The sequence below is a fragment of the Uranotaenia lowii genome, chromosome 3 (genome assembly GCF_029784155.1).
Source record: "Uranotaenia lowii strain MFRU-FL chromosome 3, ASM2978415v1, whole genome shotgun sequence".
Taxonomy (NCBI): domain Eukaryota; kingdom Metazoa; phylum Arthropoda; class Insecta; order Diptera; family Culicidae; genus Uranotaenia; species Uranotaenia lowii.
Window position 1 is genome coordinate 317,603,273 of NC_073693.1, and position 18,028 is coordinate 317,621,300.

Genomic DNA, 18,028 nt, shown 5'->3' on the forward strand with positions numbered 1-18,028 from the left:
TACAAGTTGTTTTCAAACGTTCAAGTTGTTGAGTATTTCTTCTGAAGATTTCCGCAAAATAAATTTGCATCATTGCTTTTTGATTGGCTCTGTTTTTAATTAAAAAAAAAAACAGGAAAAATTAAAAAATACCTTGTAAACTACACAATTTCAGCTTTTGTGTGCAAATTTTTAAGCGAATATACCCAATGAGGGATTTTCATCAGTGTTTGCAAAGTGTGTGATATAGGACATCTTTTATATTTTTTTTTACATTTAGATTTCTGCAAGAGTTTTCAGAGTTTTTAAATTCTCAGATGAGTTTTGTTAGATCTCCACAGCAATCATAAAAAATCTTAAAAGTTTCTCAAATGAGTCTTAAAGTACTTAAAACAAAAAATTGAAAAGTCATAATAGAATCTTAAAATTGGCTCAAGTGAGTCTCAATCAGCTCTGAGAAAGCCTTAAAAGGGTCTCTAAAATTCCTGAAAGAGTCTCAAAAGGCTTAATTTTTTTTTAAAGATTCTCTGATCACTTTCAAAAAAGCCTCCAAAGAGTCACAAAAGAGTCCCAGAAGAACATCTAAAGAGTTTTAGTAGTCTCAGAAAAGTGTTGATAGAGTATCAAAACAGTCACATAAATTTCAATTGAATCTTTAAAAAAAAACTTAAACCAGTCTCAAAAATTTCTCTTGTGGTCTCAAAAGTGTCTGAAAAAAGCTTTTGAACAAGCTCAAAAAAGTCAGAAGATAGTCGAAAGAAACTCAGAAGTGTCTCAAAAGGAGCTCATGATAGTCTCGAAGTTCTCTCAGAGTGCTTAGTTTCGCTTAGGGAGGGATAATTTTTCGTATCCAAATACACTAAACAAAACTGATGCTCTCACTTTTAACATCAATAACTGCGTCGACTACGTGTCACAGTAGTCAAAAGATAGAATGGAAAGAGTAAGAGAGTGAAGAGGATGACAGAGTTACTTTGTGCTTCCAGACCGAGGATCCTAGCAAATACATAAATTTGTTAGTGAAAGGGGGAAAAGGATTCTATCAGGATACATTTTTGACTTGTGTTATTATGTTAAAATAAAAACAATTTTTTTAAATTCTCCTATTTTTTTTCCTCAGAAAACTCTTCAGTTTCCAATTGATTCAAATTTTAAAATACGTCAAGACCAGTTATCGAATTCTCGTCGTCTGATAATCCCTTCGACATTACACCAATAGGCCAAATTGTCTGACCTCGAAATTCTCTCAAAAAGTCTCATTAGGTCCTTAATTTTTTTTCAAAACAGTATAAAAAGAGTCTCAGATCAATCTCACCAACTCTGTAACAGGCCCTCAACGAGAGTCTCGAAATAGCAAAAGTCATTTGGAAAGATCTTCTTAGGCTTTTATTAGAGTGGTTTTCAAAAAGTATCGAAATAATCTTAAAAAATATCTTGATAAGGTGTCAGCTGTCAGAAGAATTTCCTTTAGTCTTGAAAAAAAAATTTTTTTTTTTCAGAAAAGAGAAAAGTGAAAAGAAAAGAATCTCTCTCTGAACTGTTCTCAGAGAGTCTTTCCTTAATTTGGTTTATAATTTTGCATTTTTGATTTCCGATTGAATAAATCTTTTTCTTTCACTCTTGATGTTTGTTTTTATTCAAATTCTAATTTGTTATTCATAAATACTTGTTATTTGAATTTGATATAAATATATTGCTTCTCGTTGAAGTGCGATAAGGTTTTGATACCTAGAAATTTATTCTTATTTTAAGACTCGTAGAAAAACGAAAGTATATATTCACTAGTGTTTATAGTCCATAGTATAAAAGCAAAAGGCATATGATTTTTTTAACAAAATCAATCCTTTCAGACATCCCATAGAGCAAAATCACTGTTTTTGAATATTTATTAGTAATTTTTTGTTCAGCAATTGGGTCTTGAGTCTTGAGTCTTGAGTCTTGAGTCTTGAGTCTTGAGTCTTGAGTCTTGAGTCTTGAGTCTTGAGTCTTGAGTCTTGAGTCTTGAGTCTTGAGTCTTGAGTCTTGAGTCTTGAGTCTTGAGTCTTGAGTCTTGAGTCTTGAGTCTTGAGTCTTGAGTCTTGAGTCTTGAGTCTTGAGTCTTGAGTCTTGAGTCTTGAGTCTTGAGTCTTGAGTCTTGAGTCTTGAGTCTTAAGTCTTGAGTCTTGAGTCTTGAATCTTGAGTCTTGAGTCTTGAGTCTTGAGTCTTGAGTCTTGAGTTTTGAGTTTTGAGTCTTGAGTCTTGAGTCTTGAGTCTTGAGTCTTGAGTCTTGAGTCTTGAGTGTTGAGTCTTGAGTCTAAAGTCTTGAGTCTTGAGTCTTGAGTCTTGAGTCTCGAGTCTTGAGTCTTGAGTCTTGAGTCTTGAGTCTTGAGTCTTGAGTCTTGAGTCTTGAGTCTTGAGTCTTGAGTCTTGAGTCTTGCGTTTTGAGTCTTCAATCTTGAGTCTTGAATATTGAGTCTTGCGTCTTGAGTCTTGAGTCTTGAGTCTTGAGTCTTGAGTCTTGAGTCTTGAATCTTAAGTCTTGAGTCTTGAGTCTTGAGTCTTGAGTCTTGAGTCTTGAGTCTTGAGTCTTGAGTCTTGAGTCTTGATTTCTGCGTTTTGTGTCTTGAATCTTGAAACATGAGTCTTGAGCAAGGATAAAAAAAACTCATTCAAATTATCGGCGGACCTGTATCGCTCCAATTTCGCTCATTAGAATGCCGGAGTTCGTAAGGGCTCACCCAGTTTTAAATGAAACAGTATAACGCATTTTTTTGTTTTCTAGAACAATCCTCCTGTTTTTTTAACCAGGGAGTGCTCTTGTAAAAATTTATTTTCTCGGAATAAGTAAAAAATTAATGATGCATCATATGCAACAGGAGTTAGAGGAGACAGAACAAATCGAAATCTGTCGTCATGTTCATGACTTTTCTGTTTGGACCTATTATCAAAAAGACATTGAAACTATGACAAACATGTGATAAAAGACATGGATACATTAAAAATTTTAAAATTTAAAAAGTTCAAATGCAAAATAAATTTAATAACACCCTTTTACATCTCATAACATTTTAAAGCAACTAATAATCAATTAAACTTTTCACACTAGTCGAAAAAAATTTTTTCAACAGTTGAACCACAAATCACATCCTCATCGGCAGTACAAACTTCCAGGGCCACATCAAACAGCGTTCCCTTGGGGCACTTCAGTTTGCTCTTCTTGAATTTGTCCTTCTTCTTCAGGGTGCAGATGAAGTACCGTGCACAGTTGTTGGGATCCGGAAAGGTTCCTTCTTCGGTACACGCGAAACTAACCTTTTCCACCACTGGAGGTGCCGGAGGCAGCAGGTCTTCGGAATCGGCTTCGTCAAGATCTGCTGGATGATTTTGAACTGCGGAAGAGTCATCGATGTCTTCATCGGTTTCGGAACTGAGTCTTGGGGTCAGCGGGGCGACACAAACTTTGCGGAAATCGTTGAAGACTTGGCCGGGAGGGCAGTTGAGACTGTATTGGAGGTATCCTCCGAAGACGTTCCAGATGCACCAGAAGTATTTGGTCGAGTCGGTAGGATCCGAGAAACGGCCGGGACCGGTGCAGGTGAACGTTCCGGGGAAGCAGGGTGCCTGATCGGTGGTGCATCGTTGTAGAGTAGGGTTGTAGGCCCATCCAGGGAAACAGCTGCGTTCGAGTTCGTAAAGGCCGAATGGGAGTAAGAGACAGGTGTAGTATTTTTGACAGTCTGTTGGATGAGGGAAACGACCGGCTTGTTGACAGACGAAGGGAGCAGGGGTAGTTGCTGGACTTACGACTTCGTTGTCGCTGTCTTGGGAGGAGGTTTCGTCTTCGGATTCGGAGTCTTCGGGAGAGTTGTCTTCGGTTGATGGTGAAGCAGTCGAAGTTATTTGTTGCGAGGTGGATTCTTGAAATGTTGCACTTGACTGAGTAGATGAAGGCTCTTCGTTCTGACTCTGTGACGTTGAGTCATCAACTGGGCTTGATTCATTAATTTCACCGTCATTTGTAGCTCCGCTGGTTTGTTCAGTAACCTCTGATGTTTCAGTGCTGGAAGAGTGTTGCTCTTCAACCACAGTGGTGCTCGAGTTTTCATCCTCAACTACATTAGAACTGTCCGAGGTTGTTTCTCCTTCAGCAACGGCCGCAGATGATTCGGTTTCATCCGGACTACTAGAAGCTTGTGATTGCTCAGTGTTTGCTTGAGAAGCTGAATCTGCGTCCTCACCCTCAACAACAGACTCATTAGTATTCTCCTCATCAACATTGGAACCAGTTGGAACAGTCTCCTCTGTTGTGATTTGTTGATCGTTGTTATCGTTACCAGATTGTCCTTCGGTGGTCTGAGAACCTTCAGTAGTTGAATCCTCATGAACGTCAGTGTTTTCTGCTGGTTCTTCAACTTCATCCGTAGCAGCGTTGTTTTCGGATTGAGACTGTTCAGTAGTCTGGTTCACGTTATCATCAACTGAGGATGATGTTTGTTCCTCTGTTACCGACTCTTGTCCACCATCGACAGCTTCTGGTACCGTTGTTTCTTCATCAGCTTCCGCTTCGGTTTGGTTTGGCTCTTCTGAAGTAGCTTCAGCAGCATCAACTTCAACACCTTCGGAGGTTTCTGATTCGTCAGTAGTCGTAGCAGGCTCTTCCGAAACTACCGTTGAAGAGTGGTCCAAATCAGGATTCTCCTCATCAACTGTGTTTGCAGATTCAGTTTCGGCTTCGGCTTCTTCAACACCTCCTAGAGAGCCTTCGGTTTGTGGCTCCGAAGTTTCGGTTTGTGACTCCTCGGGCGTTTTATTTTCTTGGGTGGTCTCCACAACTGAAGGAGAGTCTTCTTCGGTTGCTTGCGTATCTTCTACAGGAATTTCCTCTTCGAATACAGGTATTTCGCGTGGTTCTTCTACCACGTCATCTTCACCTTCTACTGGCTCTTCAACGACATCAGGTTGAGTTTCCTCAACGGGTGGAGCTGTGTTGTTTGTTTCGTCGTTTACTTCTGGTTGTTGTCCATCTGTTTGGATGACTGAACTTGAATTTTTGTAAAACTTTCATATATTTTGAGCTTACCTGTACTTGATCCTTCTGCCGGTAAATTATCAACCTGGGGACTAGCTGTGCTCGGGGCTACCGATGAATCGCACTCAAACTCACCGGTATTGCTGCAGAACGAATGAGGTGGACAGTAGTTCGGTTGATCGTCTACCGTCTCGAAGTACCCGGGTTGAGTTTCGATACAAATCTGGTACCGTTGATCGTCCAGACAGAGGTAGTCCCTGCCCAGACAATTTGTCCCCACCGCCTGCGATCGCACCGAATGTAACCAGACAATCTGAGGCACCAAGTAGCATAGAGAGTAAAGGAACTTTTTATTATTGACACCATTCTTAATCGCTAGAACTCGCTCGAACGCTCCAAACACTCACCAGCACGATAAACTGCAGCAGAACAAATCTCACTAGTTTTTCCATGGCAGAGAGAACGCTTCCTAAAGTTAAAGTTATGGATCGATGTTTTGTCAACTTTGAGGTCGAATATCACAAGAAGTTGCTGAAGCTTGGTTCGTTTACAGCTAATCATTCGAGAGTGACTTGTCCCTGCAGTGTACTTTACCAATTTATAACGAACTAGTTGAACCACCTGCAAAGTAGCTAATCCCCGATCTGGGAAAAACAAACTATCCAGCAAACTACCCCATACGAAAGATAACAAAACACATCACAACTCCCGGAGATAAAGGGCCGACAGACGAAGATGCTGATGCTGCTGGACGATGGCGAAACAGTCCATTGGTTCTCCCAAAGATAACAATCTGTTGTCAGGTGGCGATTCGGATCCATCCAAATCGCTCCCTTCAACGACTCGTCGTCTTCGTCGTCGTCGTCGTCGAGGGAAGTTCTTACTTAAACAAATAAAGGCAAAACGGGGGGGATATCTCCGATTGTTGACTCACGTAATCTCTCTTCGCCCCAATCTTGGCTGTGCTTCTGTTGGGTGCAAGAGGGTAAACTAATTTGCTAAACCTCTTCGTTCGCTTACTGATGATGTTTTCTGTTTTCGTTCCATTTCAGGTGAATAACAATGAGTAACACCCCCCACAACTCTTGTACTGAGATAACACGAGTGGATGTGTTATTGGTGCTGGATGCTGGAGGATCAAATCCCGTGGAATCGTAAGCATTGCGGTGTTTTTTTTTTCAACCAGCTTTGCTTTTACTATTTTTTTTATCTCTCTCGGTAACCGTGTCGTTGATTCGGTTGATAAGCTTAGCAATGATGCAGCATCGTAAAGCAAACTTCATTAATCGAATGAATCGCGTGGATGGAGAGATCCGTAACTGATTGCCATTCTGTTATCTCAGACAGTCACTGATAATGAAAAGTGAGCTAATGCAGTTATCTGATTTATTATGTCGAATTTCCATTGTTTATTATCAATCGATTTGAAACCATATTTTTATTAAATAATCAAATGTTCGAAAGTGGCAGAAATCTTTGGGTTAGGATTTTTTTTCCATATTTTCCCTAAATTTTCTATTTTAATTTTCAGCTTATTACTCTTTGGGTCATTCAAGGACAACAAAGTTTGCAGCCTAATTGTAAATTTATTTATTTTGACTTTAGACCAAATGGTTCAAGTCACACCAGATAAATTTTAACAATAGGAATGAAAAGTTGGCTTTATTTGGCACATTTTTGTAGATTTTCAAAATACGAAACACATAATTTGTGACAAATTTTCAAAATCAGATGTTTTGAGAAATTTTTGTCAATTTGCAATTTCTCAGATATACTTGCACTTAAATTCAACATAGCACTGGATTTTGCTTAGCTTAGCTTAGCTTAATTGACTACTCACATCCACCTTTAATCATTGAATCCGAAATGCTTCATCAAAATTCTCTTTCTTATGGATTTACAATGCAAGTTGAATAATATTATAAAATGTTTTTGTTGTTTAGAAGTGTCGTTATGAAAATAAGTACATTTCGAATTCCACGATCGCAGGCGTGGCTCAGTAGAACAAGTTCCACATCGCCAATGGTTGCTACTCCGTGATTGACCGAGGCCATCAGATTTGTTCAGAGGTCAAATGAAAGGAGCCTGGGATTGGCAGCACATTCACAATGCTCAAACCTGATGCTCTCTCTTTAAACATCAATAACGGCGCCGGCCACGTCCTAGTAGTCAATGGATAGATTGGAAAAAGTAGAAAGGGATGAAAGATCAATCTTGTGCTTTAGGACCGAGGTTACCTCTGCATCCTAGCAAAACAATTTTGGTTTGGATATTTGGGTGGTAGGATACGATCGGGAAACACTTTTGACTAGTGTTATCAAAACTATCAAGCCTAATCTTCTACTCTACAACTATTGCCTATTGAAAAAAGTTTATATATTTTCCCCTGATATTATTCCCTATCTTAATCTAACATAAGGTGTCACTACTGCCTTCATGTTATAAATATTAAAAATGATTTTTTTTCTTAAGATAAAACAATAAATTCATGGATTGAATAAACAAGCTGAATGATTCTGTAACTAAATTTAAAAAAATTTCGCAAACCAATCACAAATGTTATTATACTTTACTTTTTTGATTGAAAAATAACAAACGCATAACATATTATTTTTAAATTGATTGATTCCATTACTTTTGAATGCATTTTCTTTGGTCGACTTCCAAATACAAGTAATTTGAACATCAGCTAATTTTAATCTGAAGTTTTTAGAAATAAATTCAATATTGGTAAAATTACACAAAAATGTTATTTTTCCTGGAAGGTAACTTATACACGCATAAGTTTGTCTAGTTTTGTTCTTTCGATTGGAATATTCAATACAGAAAAAAATCACGACTCGTACAGGATTCTTAATTAAAAGAAAAGAAAAAGCGTGTTTCACTTAAACATTACTACGTAATATACAAGGCATTTTTTCCGGATCATCAAAACCGTAGAAAAATAAATAACTCGTAACATTTGATGCATATTAATGTCATTATTCATGAACTAAATGAAAATCGTATCCAAGTAACAAACTTCAACTTATTTAATAAAATTTAAGAAAAGGATATTTGTAAATTATTAATCTCAACTAATTTTCACGAAAAATTAAATATTATCTGAGCACAGATTATTTAGTTACTATGATATCATTGAACTTCTATCTTGGAATTGAGTATCGTGACAAAGTTTATGAAAACTAATCGGAAACCGCCAAAGCATCATCAAGACTCGGGACATTTTGGTGCATTTAGTTTTTTTTTTGTAAAACATATTCGACTTCGACTAATTACGCGAAAAAAAAGATTAATTACCGCATGCTAATAGTTTTTTAAATTTAATAAGGATGCTCAAATGGTTAATTATGATTAGTATTTTTTCAATATCAATTCTTTTTTTAAATTTTGAGCGCTTTTTGTAAGTCAAAAGTTTTTTGATTTTGCTAATTCGTTACAATCGATAATTGTATACTGCGTTATGTTTTGAGACTATCTCTTATATAATTTTATTTAAAGCCAGTAACATGTTTCTTATACTAACTCCTGATTTAAGATATTTTCGACATAGGAGATTTGAATATTTCTAATACTTCACAGTAAATCCAAAACTGTTAGGTTTGATTTATCAATCAAATTTGTTTTTGGCGCGTTGGGACGACTCTTACAATAAATTAATTAATGACTTTGGAGTTCAGTTGATTTGTCTTATAACCTAGCGCGAAAACTACTCTTTTGCTTAAAAGGTCACCTGAACAGCCAGCAAAGTTGTCCGATTGCAGAACTACTTCACGAAAAACCATCGAAGATTACCTAAATACAGAGAAACCCACATGACCTCAGATCTGAAAACATCGGATTACCTGGTAGGCCCGATAGAAAAAGGTTCGATTAATGTACTTGAAAAAATAATGCTTTAAGTGTTTAATGGAAACCAGACTGGGTTGCTTATGTCGTCATTTGCTTTTTTATATGTTAATCCTAGCTTGTGCCTTTGCTAAGAGCCTGATCCAAAAAATCTTCTCACTGTTTTCCAATATATTGTCGTTCGATTTATTTATCAGGAGGACCGCAGAATTTTGAAGGGAAAAAAGATAAGAATGACTTTATTTATTTTTCATAGCTATGTCAGAGGTTTTTTTAATTCATTACCTTTGTTATCAAGAACGGTTTTGATGTGAGAGTTTTTTTATTAGTTTATTACTATAACATTAAAGTTAATTTCAAGCCTTATAATTTGCCTCATGTAAATCTTGCCAACTGTAATGTTTTTTTTTTTAGATTAATAATACAATTGAGTATTTCGACGACTTTAAGATGAACGGATAATACTCAGCCTAAGCCAATGGTGGACTCTTTTTTACGAATTTAATCAAGATGATTAAATTTCTGTAATCTTTAAATTTATTAACAACAAAATCAATGTTCTAATAAATCAAGACTCATGTGACTTGAGCAAAAAAAAAAGATAATAATAATAATAATAAATAAGATTATTGTACATACGGGAAAAAATAAATCAGTAGAGTTTCAGTGATCTTGGCAACCATGAAGGTAATTTGCTCTATTTTAAACTGAACGAAGATATTTGAAAGCTTCCATGTAGTGGAGCTTTCGGAAAACGTTTTTTGGCAGCTGTCCAGACGCAAACCAAATTTATTTTGGAGCTCACCTGAATCCGTCAAGCATGAACTCTCCCAGGGAGAGGGTCTTCCAAAAAAGAAGAATCGAGACAATGGCTGATATGAATAAAGCTCTAGTAATTGCTTTTGCTATTTTCGAGCAGTTTTGTTAGTCAAATACTCCGAATGGCATGCATATTTTTTATCCGGAGCTGGTTGAAAGTAAATGTTCTACTCTGCTTTTTCATATCTATTTGAGCAAATGCTTTCAAATTTTGCCATTCTAAAGTTTGAGCTAAGTAAAAGCTATCGAAGCAATTGCTATTTTCTTATTCATACCACCTAATGAGTGTTTAGCTGATCTGTTATCCTCCTACAAAACAAATATTTTGGCGTTTTCATTAAGATGGATTCATTCAGTCCGATAATATCAAGAAGATGATGTGAAAAATATGATAAAGGAAACTGCAAATCACTCACCATACCCTAAATTGCTCACTAGATGGCAGTGTTGAATGAAATGTATGAAACTGCTCACTAGATGGCAGTGTGAATGAAACGTATGTATACTTATCTTGTGCGATGTAACTTCTAGTAACGGTAACGCCTTTGAGTAGAAAGCTTTTAGAAAAGCTCATTAACGCCATCTTCGCATGATTTCTGGCACCATCAGTAAGCTTTCAACGAAGCGAAAATAAAATGACGCGTCATCGACCAACCAAACAAGAAACGCACCGAAAAAATTACATTTTTTTCCGATCCGCGTTATTAATGTTATGAACTTCACGCTTTCAATAGGCAAACACATTTCACTAAACTTTTAAACTAACTAACGCGCATTTTAAAGACTTAATAACCACGAAATTTTCTTCTCAAAGATTGTCAATAAGAAACCGAGTGCACTACCGGCAAGGGCTGCCAAATTCCAATCCTCAACATAGCACTGGATTTTGAGTATATTAACGCGAGATTGCCTTAATAAATTAATGTTCATATTTATGTTTATCAAACGTATTTGTAAGTATTGCAGCGCTAATGTAATTACACCACTAGAAACGATATGAAATTTCTTTTCTGTAGAGTATAAATTCAATGCGAAAATCTTGCATGAATATATCTTCTCAAAATCCAGTGCAAATTGGAGTGTAATTGCTTGAAAATCTGAGAGATTGCGAATTTACATAAAGTTTGAAAAACAGTTACCTTTGAAAGATCTTAAAAAAAATTCTGTGATTCGTATTTCGAAAATTTCAAGATGCGTCAATGTACCAAATAACGTCAACTTACAAATCCTCTTTTCAAAATTTATCTTGTATGACGTAAACAATTTTTACGGTTTATTGATCGAAAGGAACGGATTTTACACCATTTTTTTTTTATTTTTTTATGACCTTAAAAATAAATAAAAATATATCCTTATGTGAAACATATAGCTTTGCATTTCAGCTTTCTTGGACACTATGTGGAATTTGTTTTGAGCGTTTTTAAGCTGATGTATAGTTATTTTCCGAAGCAATATTTTCGGATTATTTTTCTTAGATTTTTAAAAACGGAAAACTGAAGTGTTTTAGATGAATCATGTCTGAAAAACATATTTGATTAACATAACGTGGTTTCCAAAAGTATTACTTTTGTAAATATCGGTTTAGAAATAAGAGAGCTATAGTGGTTTTCGACGAGGAGTGTCTAATTTACATTCAAGGTCCGATTAGGAAGTTTTCTTCCTGGGCTTTCAAGGTGCGTCCATTAAAAAAATATAAAAGTAAAATTACACATTCTAAGAATTCATTGAGGGTACCGAAGAGTTTTACATTATTTGCAGTGTTCGGCACAAAAGCGCTAATCCGCTAATCGCTATTTAGTCCGCTTACTTTTCGTTAGCGGTTTAATTTTGCCGCTAAGTTTTGTTTGATCTAGTTCCGCAATATTTTGATTCCGCTAATTGAAGATCGCTAACTTCCATATATTTATATCAATCTCTCGAATTACTTATAAGTGATAGAATAAACTTTTTATCTTTATTCAAATTAAGGTGATATTGAACATCATTCTGATTGCTTGATTGGATTCGTTGGAGAAATGCGTACTCCAGTTAGAGGAAAGATGTACTTAAGTAGTATCATTTTTCCCTTTCTAGTACTTTTTTGGAAACATTTACAGAGAAGATAACAATAAAAGTTTTACAACTATTTTAAACATCCCTTAATCTGCTTTAATTTTAAACTGGTGGAGATAATTCCTTTTCACAATACAGTTTTTTTAGAGATTCTACAGATCAGTTCATATAAAAATAAAATAAGATTACCATAGAATGAATTAATATTGTTAAGTTGTTAATATCTTTATAGCCTTAGTTTAAAGTTCTTATAGAAATTGTATAAATGTTCACGTTTGACGATGCTCCTGTAAGATTGAAAAAGGGTAAAACAGGTTAAAGATTTTAAATGAAGATAATGTAAAATAATGCAAAAAACAATAAAATCAAACAAATTTCACAAAAAATTATTTGCAACGAAATTGCATAAATAGTATCTTCTTTGCCAAAAACCGATAAATCGAATAAAAAAAACCGAAAAATCGAAACTAAAATTAAAAAAAAATATCGCTGCCATCTTTCACATTTTGTTCTTTTGCTCTTGTAATTGTTCAGTTTTGTTTTGTAGCACATTGTTTATTCCCATCTTTGACAGTTATGCTCATACACTGGATTAGCGATTGCTTATTTTGAATGAGTTAGCGATTTAATAAGCGGTGCTTATTTTTCAGTAAGCGATGCTGAACACTGATTATTTGGATGCACCCAAATAAAGCTACAAGTGTCATATTGACACACAAGACATTTCTATTTTTTTTTCTAAATATCTTTTTAATCGATTTTTGCCAATACTGTAAAATAGACAAAATGAAAAATAATGCTTCCATGTGTAAATTTTTTTCTTGAGAATTTTTTTTGACTGAAACAAAAACCGTTCAGTCAATAATTTTCTTTCGAAGCTATAAAGAAAACAACAGCTGGAACAATTTTGTAGTGTTTTTAGCTAGATAATCGTTCTTGGCCTGAAAGTATATTGAAAAAGCTAGTTTTGTTATGTATAAATTTTCGAAAAATATAATTTAGTTTTATTAATTTAAGGTTTAATCTTTTTCAGTTGCTTTGAGCATAGAACAATCAAATTTTATGAGGTTATAGTGTGGAAGTTGACATATTTATAATCAATTAAAATAAGGCCGCGAAAAATTCCAAAACTTGAAATTAGATTATTTTTAAAACCACAATTCAGTGTCTCAAATTTAAATCATGTTTTGAGAAATGAAATTTCAATGAAATTGAATAAAAAATGAAATGAATTTCAATTTTATACCATCGAAACAAAAAATCTTTTCATGAGGTGCTTATGAATATTATTCTCATCAGATAACAATAAAGTTGTTATCAAGCTGTTATTCTAAATGTGTCAAAAGTTTCATTCGATGCCCTCAAAGCCCAAGGGGTATAGGTGCAAAAATGATCGATTGAAAAAAAAAAATCAAAATAGAGATCAAATGTTTAAAACCCATAATCAGTTTTCATTGAAAAAGTCAGACAATGTATCTAAATGAGTTTAGCACCCTAAACAAAGATCTAAAGTTCTCAAAATTCAGAAAAACCATAAAACTAAACTTCAGTAATTGAAGAAACAACACAAGACTTGAAAATCTCAATCAATTGAATCTGGAAAATGATAGGATTTAAAACAAAGAAATATTCGCAACGCAATATTCAATGATATTCGCAACTCAACTATGAGATCGTTTTTATGATAATTTGAGAATTATCATTTGGAAAATGATATGCTGAATTCAGGATATTTCCTTCATTAGATGATACCATTTTTGTGAAATCAGTTGGAAATGTTTCAATAAGAATTTCAAAACTTATACAGAAATTGAAAATTCAATAAAGAAACTCTGTACTGTCGATTGATCCAATTTAAGCAACTACTTTTTTGAACTTTATTTTCATAAAAAGGCAGGGAAAAGGTCCTAGAATTTATAAACCAACGGAAATATCAATAATAATTATTGAAAAGTGACAAAATATAATAATAGCCGGTCATAACCCGGATGCTGCCCGGGTAAAATTCTGAAATGTTTATCATAGAACTAATCTGTTCTCTCTTAGCACTGTTAGCCAGTGTTGGCGAAATTAGCTGCTATTTTAGTGCAGTTACCATTCCTTGGAAAGTTAACGTAAAAATAAACATTATTATTGTGCTAGACGTTTGTATGTAATGAAAAAGTGGGGATGTTTTTTGTTGAAAAACGCAGGTTTCAGTGGTGGAATAGAGTTAATCTTTATTCGTTTTGTTCGTCAAGTCCTTAAATAACTACTTATAACATAAGCGATAGCTATTTACATAATTCACTGAAGTGATATCCTCACTCATATGTTTTCTCAATTTCGTGTGATATTCTGAGCTAACCACTCAGAATATCTGGCAACACTGGTGAGTTACCACGAACCTAAATTGAGTTGTTTGGCTTCACAGTGTGATGATGTAAACATTTATACCGTGTTTACCATCATCAGCTGTCATCATCAATCATCACCGCTATTGTTTCAATTGCGAATTGACTCAAACAAAGCATGCGGAACCAAAACAATGTTTTGGTTCTGCTCGCAGCAGAAATCGGTTGCTGCTGTTTTGGTCGCCCCGGAAGGAAACCGTAAGTTTCAACACCTCCCCTCAATTCGCAGATTGAGAATGCTGAACAGCTTCGCGTGCCTCGCCCTTGGTAACGCCTTCGTGAACGCATCAGCTGGCTGATCCTCAGTAGAGATGTGTCGCAAAGATAGCTGACCGCTTCTTATGATGTCTCTGATGAAAGCATACTTCACATCAAGATACTTCATCCGCTGATGAGTCCACGCCTCTTCCAGATACTGGATGCAAGGGATGTTGTCCTCCATTAACGTGAAAGGAGTGCTAACCACACCCAATTCACCTAGGAAGTTTGTTAACCACAAACCTTCCATGACTGCATGGCAAAGGGCTCCTATCTCAGCTTCGGTCGATGACAGACTGACCGTCTGCTGACGTTTCGTTGACCACGAAATAAGATTTCCGAAGATCATGTAAGCGTAGTCTGATACAGATCTTCGATCATCGGAGTCGTTGGCAAAATCTGCATCAGTATATCCGATGAGTGGTTCTGATTTCGCGTTTGCGTTTCTACGGTATACCAACGCCATAACGGTCATACGTCGATGGTATCGCAGAATACGCTGCAGGCCTCGCCAGTAGCTATCCGCCGGGCTGGCCTGGTTTTACTTAGTGCGCTAACCGCTTCACAAATAACTGGTCTCGATTATGTCGCTAGATACTTCAAACAACCGATCAACTCTTTGAACGGCTGTTCGGTGATAACCTCACCATCGTTCATCTTCGTCCAGTGAACGATCATGTCACGAAACCTGTGACCTAGGGTAAACCAACAGCCTCCCATGCCGCGTACTACTTCAGGGCTGTTTCGACAGCTGTCTTACAAAAGACCCATTTGTTCGAGAAACAGAATGGGTTTCCTTTAACATGGGTTAAGCTAACCGCTTCCCAAATCTCGCTCTCATCCAGGGCTGCTTGATAGTACGCTAACCGCAGCACTGATTTTCGGCCTCGAAAACTGCAAACAACCGATCAAATCGTGGAATGGCTGCTCAGTGATAACCTCACTTCGTTCAGCCCGAATCTCGTTCCTTTCATGGCTGCGGTGGTCTTCCGGAAAAAGCAGTCCCTTTGGCCCTTGAGCTTACTGACGATTCGAAGTTGCTCTTCCTTATCATTAGCGGCTACGTTAGCCACGTAGCGTTGATTAGCTTCTCGTGTTCGCTGGCTGCGTCTCTAGGCAGGTTCGGGATTGACGGAATCTTGATCATCATCGTCATCTTCGTCATTGCTACCTTTGAAGTCGCTCTCGTTTCGCACCCTACGCTGACGGGCACCAGAATCGCTAATCTTGCGTTGACTCTGGTGGCTGATAACCTCAGCGTGCGATCGTACAACATATCTTGAGTGTTGTGTTCTGGTAACCCTAGAAAAGCATCCTCTTGTAGCTAACAAAGCCCTCTCTCGGTGGCTCCGAGAATTAGCTTGACTTCGATCGGCAGCACTCGTCCTAAATGCCGCAAAAATAAAGAAGTGGTTGAAATCGCTGGCAACTAACCGTTGCCTGAACCACCTCCTCCGCAGCACCCGGAACAACTTCCAAATATCGAAGACAAGCTCGCACATGCTAACCACAGCGCAGCTTAAAAGCATGAGAACGATCTTCTCGAATTGCAGCTCCATAGACTTTCGTCCCGCTGCTTCAATGCTTCGAGCGCTCCAAAAAGCCGGAGAGCAACGTTCAGCAGCATGAGCCCGGTCTGGCTCTGATGCGTTGCTGAAGTTGCTGGCAACTAACCGTCGCCCAAAACATCTCCAAAGCCACAGAAAAACCATACTGTAGACTTGGATAAGCTCACGCGTACTGATCGCAGCGTAGCTCCACATCACGAGAGTAACCCTCTCGGCAAACAGCTTCTTGTAATCTCCGATACGGGCCAATCCTCCATCTGGAGCATTCGGACCTGACCAATCCTGGTTACAGATCCCGAGAGTCTTCCTCCAGGCCGTTGGAAATGAAACCATGCTGCTAACCGCAGGGCGGTTCGTGTCGGCATCGAGAGTGACTCTCTCGGAACCCGACTTCCCGGCCTCGAACTCCAGTGGCACCTTCTGGCTGACCTGAAGCATCTCGTGGCCTCTGCGCTGACGATCCTCTGCACTGGTAGTTTTCTGCGATTGGATCAGCTCATAACTGCTGACCACAGCGCACAACCACAGCACGAGAGTAACCCTCTCGGCTACCACCCAATTAATCCGGGGTGTTGTTGCAGCTGGATCTGATCGCCTATGCGCAGCCCGGTTGCGGATCCTGAGACTCCTCCCGGCCGTCGGACGTGAGCTCACGTTTGCTAACCGCAGCGTGGCTCGTGACGGCATCGAGAGTAACCCTCTCGGTCCACGAACCTCCCCGGACTCGACCTCTGACGGAACCTCCTGGGTGGCCTGGGTCTTCTCGTTGGCTGGTCTCTGCACTGGCGGTCCACCATAAGCTGGCTGGTCCTCTGCGGTAGTCCTCTGGCTGGTGGCTGGCCCCTCGACCCGGGCTGGTCCTTCTGCGCTGGCTGCTCCACTTGCTAACCGCAAGTTAAATATACTTGAGAGTACCGCTCTCACTAACTCGTTTTTCCAAATTCCAGACGTATCTGGGCCCATAACCTGTTGAAAAACGCAGGTTTCAGTGGTGGAATAGAGTTAATCTTTATTCGTTTTGTTCGTCAAGTCCTTAAATAACTACTTATAACATAAGCGATAGCTATTTACATAATTCACTGAAGTGATATCCTCACTCATATGTTTTCTCAATTTCGTGTGATATTCTGAGCTAACCACTCAGAATATCTGGCAACACTGGTGAGTTACCACGAACCTAAATTGAGTTGTTTGGCTTCACAGTGTGATGATGTAAACATTTATACCGTGTTTACCATCATCAGCTGTCATCATCAATCATCACCGCTATTGTTTCAATTGCGAATTGACTCAAACAAAGCATGCGGAACCAAAACAATGTTTTGGTTCTGCTCGCAGCAGAAATCGGTTGCTGCTGTTTTGGTCGCCCCGGAAGGAAACCGTAAGTTTCAACATTTTTCTTTATTTTACCTGTTTTGTACAGAATGACATTTAAATGACAAAATATGAGGTGTTTTGCCTCATGTTCTTCTTAATTTTTTGTCGAGTTTTTTTTTATTAAAAATTCGGTTTACCTTTGTCCAGATTTTTGGTTGAGAATTTAAAAAAATTCAATACCGTGATTTTGACATTCTCAGCCTGCAAAATGCCCTTCACAGCTTACTCTAGGGGGCCCCCTTAACTTGAGAAAAACTATTCTATAAATTATTTCAGGAGGCCCCTTTAGTTGTTATATTTCAAAATTGCATTCCAATTTTCTAGTCTTAATTTCTTTCCAAAGATTTGTATAAATTGAAGTAGTATGATAAGCTAATGTTAAAACTTTCTTCACCTCGGGGCCCCCCCAAAGCTGTGGAGATCGGGGCAATTGCCCCTTTTGCACCCCCCCCCCTCCCTCAATCCGGCCTTGTAAAATATGCTTATGAGCTTTTCTTTTTAGTCGATATTAAACATAAGGGTGGTCCTTATTTTCCAGCTTACTTAAAACCTAGCTCCCACCTTCCTATCTTGATTCTATCACTGATTAAACAATTCTGGCAAAGTTTTATCTCATTGAGATGACTCTGAGGCGCCTTTCGAAAACATTTTTGAATAGAAAAAGTGTAATATTATGAAAAATATAGCATTTTATTCTGGTAACACTGTTAATCCACATAAAATT

General features: G+C 37.6%; 2 protein-coding genes across 3 annotated transcripts in view; one reads left to right on the plus strand and one right to left on the minus strand.

The window, feature by feature from the left end:
• Positions 1–2,798: 2,798 nt before the first annotated feature.
• Positions 2,799–5,537, minus strand: LOC129756998 (papilin-like). Of its 2 annotated transcripts, none has more exons than XM_055754083.1 (3): positions 5,396–5,537; positions 5,040–5,301; positions 2,799–4,983 (listed from the first exon to the last, which is right to left on the minus strand). In XM_055754083.1, exons 1-3 carry the CDS (start codon positions 5,438–5,440, stop codon positions 3,062–3,064), a joined length of 2,229 nt encoding a protein of 742 aa, XP_055610058.1. In that variant the 5' UTR covers positions 5,441–5,537; the 3' UTR covers positions 2,799–3,061. The 2 variants fall into 2 exon arrangements, with proteins under 2 accessions (XP_055610058.1, XP_055610057.1); XM_055754082.1 differs by having other exon boundaries at positions 2,799–4,995.
• A 517-nt stretch (positions 5,538–6,054) lies between these two features.
• The window catches only part of LOC129753769 (uncharacterized), an 80,975-nt gene continuing 69,001 nt past the window's right edge, over positions 6,055–18,028 (plus strand). The window contains exon 1 of the mRNA XM_055749616.1: positions 6,055–6,142. The gene's annotated coding sequence lies outside the window, so the exon portion shown is untranslated. The remainder of the gene's footprint in view (positions 6,143–18,028) is intronic.

Bases quoted from the DNA above. Each gene is read 5' to 3' on its own strand.
- LOC129756998 (XM_055754082.1), bottom strand. From the start codon at position 5,440: ATGGAAAAACTAGTGAGATTTGTTCTGCTGCAGTTTATCGTGCTG. The intron at 5,302-5,395 runs GTGAGTGTTTGG...TTGGTGCCTCAG, and splicing joins TGCTGCAGTTTATCGTGCTG to ATTGTCTGGTTACATTCGGT. The intron at 4,996-5,039 runs GTAAGCTCAAAA...ATTCAAGTTCAG, and splicing joins GGCAGAAGGATCAAGTACAG to TCATCCAAACAGATGGACAA.